At 35.0% G+C, this 12,772-nt stretch overlaps 2 protein-coding genes across 2 annotated transcripts; one reads left to right on the top strand and one right to left on the bottom strand.

Annotated features, from left to right (window-relative positions):
- Positions 1–477: 477 nt before the first annotated feature.
- Positions 478–11,294, bottom strand: LOC117331862 (tripartite motif-containing protein 3-like). The gene is made up of 2 exons (XM_033890816.1): positions 11,183–11,294; positions 478–1,864 (listed from the first exon to the last, which is right to left on the bottom strand). The coding sequence occupies exons 1-2, from the start codon at positions 11,193–11,195 to the stop codon at positions 711–713; spliced, it is 1,167 nt and encodes a 388-aa protein (XP_033746707.1). The 5' UTR covers positions 11,196–11,294; the 3' UTR covers positions 478–710.
- On the top strand, positions 11,197–12,772 carry LOC117331121 (RNA-binding protein 12B-like). Its single transcript, XM_033889715.1, has 3 exons — positions 11,197–11,226; positions 11,933–12,454; positions 12,557–12,772. The coding sequence occupies exons 1-3, from the start codon at positions 11,197–11,199 to the stop codon at positions 12,770–12,772; spliced, it is 768 nt and encodes a 255-aa protein (XP_033745606.1).

Raw genomic sequence — 12,772 nt, 5'->3', positions numbered from 1 at the left:
AAATAATCTTTAAAAAATAAAACAACATCAAAGTGACTTTTCAGCTTTCTGTTTATGAATTGTTAGATATACCGGGACATTAGTTGTCATGGATATTCCATGTAAGCCATATGAAAATAGAAAATACTACTTTAGCTACAAATGACCAACTCTCATTTATCTATTTATTATTTTGTGTGACATAAATATGTTTGACTTCATGTTACTTTTCAACAGTTACTTCAATGATATCCACACACAGCTTACATGTGCAATGTACAAAACATACCAGTTGCTGGAATAACAGGACTCAAATAAAATGGCTAATGCTTTTTTAACACGATGTCACTGCTTACATTGCCAAAATTCATTTTACTTAAGGGAGACCTTACCTAAATTGTTTAAGCATTTGATATTATTTAATATTCAACACCACTGCCATTACCATCACCACACCCCATCCCATCCCACCCAAACCCCAAACAAACACACTGAATATTGTTCTTGTTCATCCTTGTGAGTTTTAATTACAAACTTAACAGAGAAACAGCAAGAAGTCATTGTAAAAAGATATTTAACAATCTGCATCCCGGTACATAGAAAGGTGAGTCTGAACAACTTGCGAACTAAGACATTAGAACTAGTTTGGTAAGTAAACGGCAAACAGGTTGATTGGCCGGTTTTGTCAATCATCAGTAATAAAAATATACAAGATACAACAAACGATGACGTCACACTAAAACCACGGTATCTGATGACGTGGTGTCTGATCTTGTGTTATTTCGCAGATCGTACACCAGAACTTCGTGCGCTTTGAGTCCCCCGTGGGTCACGAGTAGTCTAAGATTTGATGTCAAACATAGGCCTTGTGGATGAGTTAATCCATCTAGTGACGTCACAAGATGGCGTATGAATTGCCCAGACTTGGAAAAGAAAGACACTCGATCGTTGTAATGATCGGCAACAATAATGTTGTCTGAAGTGTCCGTACATACACCATACGGGAATTTTAACTGTCCTTCACCTTTTCCGCGCTCACCAATTTTGTTTACAAAGTTACCTTCTGAATCAAACACCTTGATAGAATGATGTCCTGAATCACTTACAATGATGTTATTGCTATTGTCGACGGTAACGTACCTGGGCCTGTCCAGATGTTGAATGGGGGACATACTGCTGCCAATGGTCGAGATAAACGTGCCATCCGTCTCATGAGCAGTTAGCAGATTTGTTGTTACATCAGACACAAATATTTGGTCATTCTTACCAATAGCTACCCCAGAGGGTGTCGTAAAATTCACGTTTTTGATTGGTGTTATAATTTCTCCATTCTTTAAAAATCTCGTTACACATTTAGTTTTCCTCGCAGTAACGTGAATCACGTCCTCTGTGTTGACCGCCACAGCCCATGGTTCAACCATGTCTTCAGTGCTGTAAGCAATTGATGAAATTCCACGTTTGTCAAAATGTAGCACACGATTACCTATCATGTCGACGACAAGACTCCTTCCGTCGCTAATGTACATAACGTCACTCGCGTCACTAAGGGAACCAACTTTTTTACTATTCGGGAATGTCAGAACTACTTCCGGCTGTAAATTGTCAAGTTGACACTGATCATCAAATATGAACTGATTGTTAGTATGTCCTTCCATACCTGTCCATAGAGTCATTGCTTCAGTATCCGCATTGCTGTCCGATTCACCGCTATCGTCGGTATAGTCCCCATCTGTCTCCTCCTTATGCATATCAATCATTCCAATATTTGATGGAGAAGACCCTGAAGGAGATTTTCGTTTGAATAATCTGTCTAAAGTGAAAGAAAAACGTCTTCTGTTAGACACTTCCTCTCCTAGATCTGCTACATTCAGTATTTGTGTACTATCTGAAACAACAAAAAAAGCGAAAAACGACTAAGTATTTATAAGTATCTAAAAAATTTTGACTGAAAGAGTAACTAAGATCTCTCCAACTTTTGGCCCGTTTCAGGCCAAAAGAGACAATATTATTGTAGTAATCACTTAAGTATTGAATGCTTCTTTATCTACATACAAGTATTTTCTTGCTCAATAGTTTTGAGAATTCGATATATGCTTTATACTTGTACGATTTATCAAACGAAAGGACAAAATATTTTATTCATTCAATTTTGATTTCAGAAATTCTATTCCATTTCAATCAGTATGAATCTAATTACATTTTAATGAGAACTATAGCCATAAAATTACATCTATACATTTACATTTTGGATGGCAAAGCCACGATTCAAGTAACTAGATCGATTGGCAGTCTATGAGATTATAACTGACACCCAAATCGTTACATCATTCCATTCGTATGAATATACTTTAACTCTGCAACACAGCCATTCAATGTGTGAATGATCGAATTTCGAGGGACGGCACATTGATATTAATAATACCCACACTAAGATAAATATGTTCTCTTTAGTCGTATAGTATGACTGTATCATAGGCACGTTCGCTATGTATTGTTTCCATTCGCTTGAGTGATAAGTAAACAGACAACTCAAGCGAAGTCTACACTAGTGATGGGCCCCTGTGTTCCACCCCCCGTTACAATACAGCAATGTTTACGCCAACGTTGATAGGCCCGATGACCTGGCCTATTGGCTACACACCCCTATGCATGTCTCTATGCAGTAGATGAAGACGTTCACTCCACACTTTTTGCAATTAAAGCTACACTTTCAATTTCCAACATCGACGCGGTCGAATGCAAATGGCGAACAGTGGATTTATCCACACCGATTCGAAAAGTATACTTCGTAATTTGTCATAATGTTGTTCAATAAAACACAAGATAATAAATAGCATGATTTTTATATAATAAATGATGATTAAAAACGAATATATATTTTCTTTATCAATGCAATCTGCACGCGATTACAGGCTGTTCCAATTGTTTAACCATAATGTCGGTAAGGTCGGCATTTTAAACCATAACTTTTATTACATATATTTTAAAAAGAAACTCTGAAAACGTAAATGTGACCACCGAACTGTAATGATATGGTATCTATGTCCGATTTAAATACCAGAGCTTTGTAGACAAACATCAAATTGCGCACAAGGTTATTTCACCGAGAAAATTGCATCATTGTTGCTGTCCTGTTAATATTTGTACATCTAGTATCTCAGACAGAAACAAGCCAGACATGCGGACCGACAATACCTGTCATGAGATATATAACACATGTATATGGCAAATGTCAGGCTACCCGGGATGGTTTATTACCAGGAGTTATACATATGTTAGGCGTATTGTCGTTTTAATGGCCTTGTGTCATTGTATGATGTAAAATGTAAAATTTATTTACTTTACAACAATTGCGAAGCAATTATGTAAAATTACATTAGTCATGTCTTTAGTCTAGATATCTTGTTGCAGGGTAAGGGAAGGGTAATCACTCTCAAAACAACTTTGGGTAAGTCAACTAACTCTTTGGGGAGGGGGGTTTAGAAAGCTTTTAAATGCTCTTTATGGACGAAAAAATGTGCACTTTTAAATCGTGAAAGATAGCAGGACGAATACTATGATTCTAGGTTAAAATTACCATTACTTGCCAATATCTTCTAAAGATGATAATATCAAATGCGTGGATTCTGTTATATTCAAATATTCTATACACAACTCTGAGGCTAATGTGGAATCTGAGAGGATTCGTTTTTCTGTCTTTACTAGAAGATATTAATCAACAAGATCTTCACCACGGTAGTCATATTACGTGTTCTGGTATAAATAGGCTCACCAGATTTAGACTCACAACTATAACCTACCCGAGAGAATGTTGCAGTTCAGGTTTTATTTATTTTTTCTTCAAGTCAAAAGCTTAAATTCATAAAATAATGATAAAAATCGTAATGTCCCAAATAATATGCATCCGAGCACGTGCATTATCAGATCACACTTTCTCTTATCAATTCTATCAATATTATATATAATGTGTCTCATTGACGACCATTGTAGATGTATTTTAATATCCTAGCATTTGTACTTTATACGGCCATCTTATTAAATTACATGATGTATAGACGAAGTTGCTCCCTCGAAGGTTCGTGTGGTCCTCATACCAGTCATTTCCTATATCTTGTGTTCATTCTCCTGGCAACCAGCTTTCTCCCATATATCATCTAAACCAACGCTGCCTGGATAACTCAAGAACGACCTGCACCTTTTATTCAGTTTATTTTTCTCTGACGTTCTTTTCATAATGTCATCTCTATTGTAGATATATTAGGTGAATCAATCCAGTGAGTTTTAGCTTCATCATAAAGCTTAACTGTGAGGAACGGATACAAAAACTCTTTATTAGTTCAGTACGTTTCCAGGACAACGTGTGATATATGAACCATCGTCTAGAAACACACTGGCATCCTTATCGCTATTTAACAACTCATTCGAGACTTCACCATTTTATCTGAAATATCCGCACACACTTTTTATATAATACCATCATACATAATATTATGTATTATAATATCTTATTGTTGGCTGACTAAGGACAACAAGCCGTCTCGCGTTCTCATGGTAAATATTTGTTCAATTGTTATCTATATAATTGTTGACGTAGCAGCTTGTTAAAAAGTACAATGTTTGCAGAAACCGGTTCGACGACGATTATAAAGATGTAAACATTACGGTTTAATTGAGTGTTAAAAACCTTTGTTGATTTATCTGCTAAATACGAAAACCAAGCGCCGACTACGAGAGTGACACGTTTTGTCAACGCATTATGTAAGTAATATATTGTGTTAACCCTCCGGTATGTAGTGCACTTATTGCATGCAATATATCGTACGTAAACATTCTGTGTCAAATACTTTTTTGTCAAAAACACGTTTTTACAAGATAATAACGTAAATAGAAAATTCTACTAGTTACACGTTTTGTCTGTCCATTTCCAGCCACCGTACCTTGAATAATGAGAATAATGTTAAATTATCTACTATCAAATGACCACAACCACATCTAGCCCACAACTTGTAGCGGGCCATCTCTAGAATGTACAAAAAGCTGTTAAATCCTTGATAAATATGGAATACAATGGCGGCATATTCTTTATAGAAATTGGAATCGAAAAAAAAACATGGATTAAAACTTTAGAAATATTAGCTCTCAATGACCAAAACACAAACACATACCTACCTCTAGATAAGGAAAATAACAAAAGTTTGTATAAAAATACACACAGTTTCGAATATTGACGGAAGCAATTTGACATAAAAGTATCACAAATTTTTAAGGATTTCCTTAAATTTATATTTAATAACTTGAAATATAATTTAGATATCACCTCCACAAATGGAATGAAAGAAATCAATTTGTGTAATATTTGTGGTGTAATAGAGAATTATAATCATTATATTATAGAATGCAAAATTTTTGAAAGATTTTGGAATAAGCTTATTTTTATATAAGTTTGATTCAAAGTGGATCTAAAGAAGCTGCAATATATAGTACTTGGCTACAAAATTGGTCAAAAGATATACAATAAAGTCAACATGATTTTACACATGATTTGGTTTCACAATATACGAAATTTTCCACTTGAGTGATCAAAAAAGGAAATTTATTAGCCATTGAAATATGAATTGAAAAAATATTTTCGAAAATAAGGAAATGATAAACCATTTCATCGAGAACTTATAGATATACTAATGATAGAATAAACCTAATCCTGAGTGCAAAAGCAAAAAAAAAAAAAAGGGGGGGGGGGGGGGGGGGAATGATCCACCTTCTAATGGGCCAATCCACTTGCTGAGATGAGCATAGGAATAGACGTACTCCCCGCCACTCCAGGCCAGACCGGCTTCCATGTGCACAACTGGCAGAAAAGTTAAGTTAAATTTAATCAAAATGCGTATATATATCCAATGTATAGGTATATGAAGGAAGTGCTTTTATTATTTGTGTATCATTTACTAAACTCTCCGTACATATATAGGTCAAATCCCTTTAAAGTCACTCGTCGTACATATCGAGGTCAAATCCGTGTCAAGTTATATCTAGGATGGTGATGTCGTAAATATATGTTACGGAAATCAGGATAACGGGAACAAGCCCTTCAATATAGAACCAACTTGGAAATGTTAACACTGTTAGTAGGGTAAGCAGGGATGTTACTCTCAAGAAAATGAAAATTAACAAATGGGAAATTGAAATAATATCAATAACCACACAGGTTAGCTCTAAGCTGTCCCTGCTGGTTGCGTTGTAAGTAAGAGTTTGTATAAAGATTTTGATTTCGGGTTCTGCAAAATTTATCCGATACAATTTTTGTTATTATCCCACCATCAGTGGCTATTCTAATCGCCCTGTATCCGTGGCCCGTCGTTTGTCCGTAAACAACCCTTGTTATTAATTGCTATTTCTTGAGAAGAAATGAGATTGTTTTTCTCAAACTTCATGCGTTGATTTCTGTTAGTTGCTTATTGTCTCCATTTGGTTTTGAGCCTGATCTGGAAAAAAAGATGACCGCCAGGTGGCCATCTTGGAATTTGTCGATGGAAAATTGTTATCACTAATTCAAGAGAAGAACTGGAATTACTTTTTCTGAAACTTCGTATGTAAATTCCCATAGGTCCCTATTTACGGTCCCTGTATTTCAAAATGTAATAAACTTATCAAAGGTCAAGATCATCGGGACAAAGGTCAAAGTTTTGAAATTTGTCTTTGATGAATATTTTGTCATAACACGATGGAGCAAATTTTGTCAAAGTTAAACAAGGGATTAAATGACAAGGTCACTGCATCAAAGGTCATGGCCATTACGTCGAATGCCCAGGTCAAATTTTGTATCTTTTCACTGATAAATTGTTATGACATTTTGAAGTACATTTGGTTAAATTAAATGAAGAGTCAAATGGCAAAAGGTCAATGTCACTGGGTCAAATGCCATGGTCAAATTTTGTATCTTTTTACTGATTTTTTGTCATGACATGATGAAGCAATATTGTTGAGAATCAAAAGAAACAACTGACCAAAGGTCAAGGTCACTAGGTCTAAGGCCAATGTCACTGGGTGAAAAGTCATCGTAATGTTTGTATCTTTTCAATGATAAAACATCAACGTTTGTTAACATATTGTGAAGACATTATGAAGCAAAGTTGGCGGAAATAAACATGAAGTCAACTTTCCTAAGATGAAATACTAGGCCAAAGGTAAAAGGACATTTTGTTCCAAAGGTCAGGGACAAAGTGGATCTCTGACGATGATCCTGGTTCATAGTGGAGGAAGAATTTTGTATTTAAATAAAACTAATCAAGTCTCAAAAGAGTTGTATACCGTTATTTTCATTTCCGTTAGCCCAGCTAATATTTTGATCCCTTGATGGGGTCATTACTGACCTGCCCGTATAATACAGTACAGTTTGAATTTGAGTCGGATTCAGAAAACAAAATGTCTTACAGATGAAATATAGAATTATGATTTCTAAATCACAAAAACAAAATTCTCCGTAGGTATCTCTTAGAGTTCATATATAGTCTCTTACATCATGTACATGTATAGGTTTCTCTTCGTCCCTAGTTGCTCTCTTTTGATTTTGAGCCTGATCCAGAAAGAGAAATGGCTGAAGGTTGAAGTTTAGCTTTGCTATTTCTTATTCACTGAAAATTATTTTCTAATATCTCTCTTGGAGTTCATATACATGGTCTCCTTGTTATCAGATAAGTGGAATAGGGGATGTATCATAGAACCAATAAAGATCATTCAGTGGTGGGCGCTAAAATCTCTCTTGGATTTATTGTTTAGATAACACACATTACTGTTTCATTTCTTCATAAATGTACTGCTTTTAACTTTTGATAAAGCCGGGCAATGTTTGTATAATCGAAAACGATATCTAAAATTCATAAATAAGAATCTTTTACAGCGAATTATCCAAACTTCTTTAACTGTTGTAATTACACGATTTAAGCTGCATAGTGTGAAGCATATCATAGATGTCTAAGGTACACCGATTCCGAATACCAGTTTTTATACTTACATTTTATATTGGAAAGACAATACTCCCTAAGTACAGGATCTATACCGATGGCTGACTCTATTAAGTCTCCCGAAATCCTTCGTTTCTACAGTGTCCTTTGTTAAACGTGATGTTGAATTAATTGGACGCGATGGTTATTGAGTGAAACTCCATATTAGAAGATAAAACGTTACGAGAAATAAAATATTATGAGAAGTCACTGCCTTGAATTAATTTAAACTATTTGCATTTAAACCATGCAATATTTAACCGATTTTCTTGACCGATGAATGAAGGTTTTTTTGTTATCTTTCGCTATAAATAGGAAGGAAAACACTTAATACGAAAGAGGTAATAGTAGTAATTATGCAAGGGTGCTATCTTCTGAGTACACAGTTTGTTAAGTAGCAGATCTATATTCATATCAGAATTAAAGTTTCTAGCTTCATACTAACGATGTACCTCGCCGAGGTTTAACCGGAGTAGATAATACACGTTTCTAGTTTTATACTACCGATGTACCTCGCCAGGGTTTAACCGGAGCAAACAATAAAAGATTCTAGTTTCATACTACCGATGTAACTCGCCATGGTTTAACCGGTTCATACTACCGATGTACCTCGCGAGGTTTAACCGGAGTAAACAATACAAGTTTCTAGTTTCATACTACCGATATACCTCGCCGTGGTTTAACCGGAGTAGGCAGTAAAGGATATCGATGAAGTCGACGGAGAAAAAAATACGACTGGTTGTAACAATTCCGATGTTGTGCTTGGGTGTGATGTCGTTTTCCCTACGCAATATTGTACATAGTAACACTACGGCATCTAGTACTGCATCACTTCGCTTAGTCCGATAAACAATTGGGATACTTTTCCTTGTGGATTGTCACTCTTGTTCCTCAACATCACTGCCGTATCATCGAATCGCGAAAACAGCTATATGATGCAATTGTATAGTCATTATAGGCTTGTAGATGTATCTTATACTGTTTAATACTGTATCTATGTATCTTATACTGTTAATACTGTATCTATGAAACTAATAATATATCTTATACTAAATATAATACTATACCTAACACTGTGTATGATAGAGTATCTAATGATATATATAATATTGTATATAATGATATATCTAATAATGTATCTAATACTGTATATAGTACTGTATCTATTTCTGTAACTAATAGTGTATCTAATGATATATATAATACCCTATGTTTCACTATATCTAACACTGTATCTATTACTCTATCTTATAATGTGTCTTGTACTAAATCTAATACTCTTTCTAATACTGTATCTATTACTATATTTGATACTGTATCTAATATTGTATCTATAAGTATATCTAACACTGTATCTAATACTATACCTAATTCTGTATCTAATATTAAGATATTGTATCCATTGTTTAGGGGCTTAACGTACTCGCCACAGCAAGTGTCATATGAGGGTAGGTGTCAAGAGACATCTGATGTACGAAACCAAAGCAAAGAAAGACAGAATAGCGAGGAAAGAAAGGGAAACGTTCAGATCTTAATGGGGACAGAATATCTATTTTGATCGCATTATTGCCCCGTAGATAGAACACACGGAAGAATATCTCGGAATCTTCAGGCGCCACTGTTAGATCAACATGTAGTGAGATACTGAGACCTACTGAGCCGCTCTGTCTCACCATTCCAACGTCTTAAGGGTGTACATCTCTGTAATGACAAATCCACGTAATATCCTCCATTTGTGTTGATAGATATGTATGCATGCTTGCATAACTCTCAAAAACAGTGTTTCCTTTTAAAACATGACAGTTAAATTTAACCTGCTTATTTAACTCTGAATAGGAATTCGAGTTATTCTTACCCCCTTATTTTCAGTGGAAAAATACTAATTCTTTCGCAGATATAACACTTTATATATATATAAATCTGCTATTCAGCGTTTTAAAATATTTAGCAGATCAAAAGAAAACACTTTATCTTTCTAAAACTGCCATAAAAGTTGGAGGTCCATGTGCTTCCTTTTTGTCCCATTATTACTTATTATTACTTATTACTTGTTATTTTTTATCTGAGTCAGAAAAGTAATTAAAACATGTACAATTTTGTTCACATTGTTGTACATTATATTGTAAATATGTGTTATTAACAATCAGATCACGTACATAACGTTTTTTTCTGTTGTAATATAATGGTATATGCTCCCCTCGTTATAACATTAATGACATGTATCACAATATGATCTTACATTAAAATGCAATGAGCATCTTGATCACAGTCTGCGATTTTTTTACTGTATGATAAACATACTGCCTAATTGTAAATAGCTTTATCCGCGTCAGTAGGGTACAGTGATTCTGTAAGCCCCGTACCATATAACGTGTTTTCCTGCTGTCATTCTATGCGTCCATTATGTCTATAGACACGTACAATACCGTGTCATATGACAAACATCTAGATCCCCCTTCATTTTCCACAACACGCAATGTTTATTTTGTACACAATAAAGGTCCAGTGTCTACTTTAATAGTACAATGTGGGAGTTAGTTACAGTCAAACCACTGTCGTCCTGCGAGGAATTAACGATACCTTGGAGGCGACGTAGTAGACTTAAAAAGGAAATGTCACGTACCGTATGGAGGAGGTTCAATATTCCCATATTTCAATCAAAGTAGTCACTTTAGTATTGGGTTTCAAGAACAGTTTACAATAAATAGCTTCCTTATTAGTTATGTTTACAGGAGTGGTGGTGTCCAACAACTAGCTCATTTTCAATAGCTTAAAATATTAATGATTCTTCAAAATGTATCATTTTTTTATCATATTTTCTTTTCATTATTAGATGCACTCTGTATAAAGACCTCGCCACGAGGTTGGGAATAGTTCTAAATGGATATTGTATTATCATTGTACTAATTAATATTATCCTAAGTGCGTTAATGAAAACAAGCAAAATGATGTCAATGTGAAACAGGTGCATGGTGGCCAATTTCTATTCTCATAATGCACTAAAAAGTTTCCGGTGGTCATCTTTGTATAAGTTATGTGGATTCGGAACGGGTACCGAAAACACACATCGTGGTCATTTATCATTCCTATTATTTTGTGATGGTGTTGTTGTTTACCATATGTTACATTCTTACTTATCTGTCAATAACGAATTCTCCACAGCAGTTTTCGTTAATAAGTATATACATTATCTAGGTACTTACTTGATCCAGACATGATGGTTGTAATCCTCCGTAAACTCCCAGGCGTGGGCCCAATGTGTTCTCTCAGGCTTTAGGTAGGGGACTTAAATAGAAATACCCACAACTCGGTCAACCATGAGAGATTCACCGTCGCACATGCCGGGTGACCCTGCAAACTCAGCCATATCGGATTTCTATATTTATAGTTTAAAAGTTTTCTTTCTTTTTGCGAATTGATAAAAATAATGATATTGTTATCTTCTAAATAAGTTCAAGTATGCTTATTTTAATTAGATTTGAGGCGTTTTAAAACAATAAATCTAGGCTGTGTCTAACCTCGATCGGCCGAGCTTTTAATTAAAGTACACTTCTTATTTCGTGTATAGTTTTGTACATAATGGGAAGTGTTCGTGTATTAGTATAATACTTGTGCCATAACATGAGTATTCAATGCGGATATAGCAACAAAGAGTTTTTAATGTCATGAATTTATCATTATATTACATCAGGTTACACGAGAGAGTAAGTTTATGAACAAACTTGCATCACTACAAAAACAATTACATTTAATTAATTTATTGCCTATAATTCCATTAATGCGTACATCACAAGAAGTCCGCCAAATACAACAATTATCCCAAATAACTACCATATTAAAATAAATATATATCAAAGGCACCAACAGAAGATATATTACAGGCACCGACATTAGATATAGTACAGGCACCAACAGAAGATATAGTACAGGCACCAACAGAGGATATATTATAGACACCAACAGAAGATATAGTACAGGCACCAACAGAAGATATAGTACAGGCACCAACAGAAGATATAGTACAGGCACCAACAGAAGATATAGTACAGGCACCAACAGAAGATATACTAAAGGCACCAACAGAAGATATAGTACAGGCACCAACAGAAGATATAGTACAGGCACCAACAGAAGATATACTAAAGGCACCAACAGAAGATATATTACAGGCACCAACAGAAGATATAGTACAGGCACCAACAGAAGATATAGTACAGGCACCAACAGAAGATATAGTACAGGCACCAACAGAAGATATAGTACAGGCACCGACAGAAGATATATTAAAGGCACCAACAGAAGATATAGTACAGGCACCAACAGAAGATATATTAAAGGCACCAACAGAAGATATAGTACAGGCACCAACAGAAGATATATTAAAGGCACCAACAGAAGATATAGTACAGGCACCGACAGAAGATATATTAAAGGCACCAACAGAAGATATAGTACAGGCACCAACAGAAGATATAGTACAGGCACCAACAGAAGATATATTATAGACACCAACAGAAGATATATTATAAACACCAACAGAAGATATATTATAAACACCAACAGAAGATATATTACAGGCACCAACAGAAGATATAGTACAGGCATCAACAGAAGATATATTAAAGGCACCAACAGAAGATATAGTACAGGCACCAACAGAAGATATAGTACAGGCACCAACAGAAGATATAGTACAGGCACCAACAGAAGATATATTACAGGCACCAACAGAAGATATAGTACAGGCACCAACAGAAGATATATTAAAGGCACCAACAGAAGATATATTATAA

The sequence above is a fragment of the Pecten maximus genome, chromosome 7 (genome assembly GCF_902652985.1).
Source record: "Pecten maximus chromosome 7, xPecMax1.1, whole genome shotgun sequence".
Classification (NCBI taxonomy): Eukaryota; Metazoa; Mollusca; class Bivalvia; order Pectinida; family Pectinidae; genus Pecten; species Pecten maximus.
The sequence above is the reverse complement of the archived record's forward strand: the minus strand, read 5'-3'. Positions and strand labels throughout refer to the sequence as shown.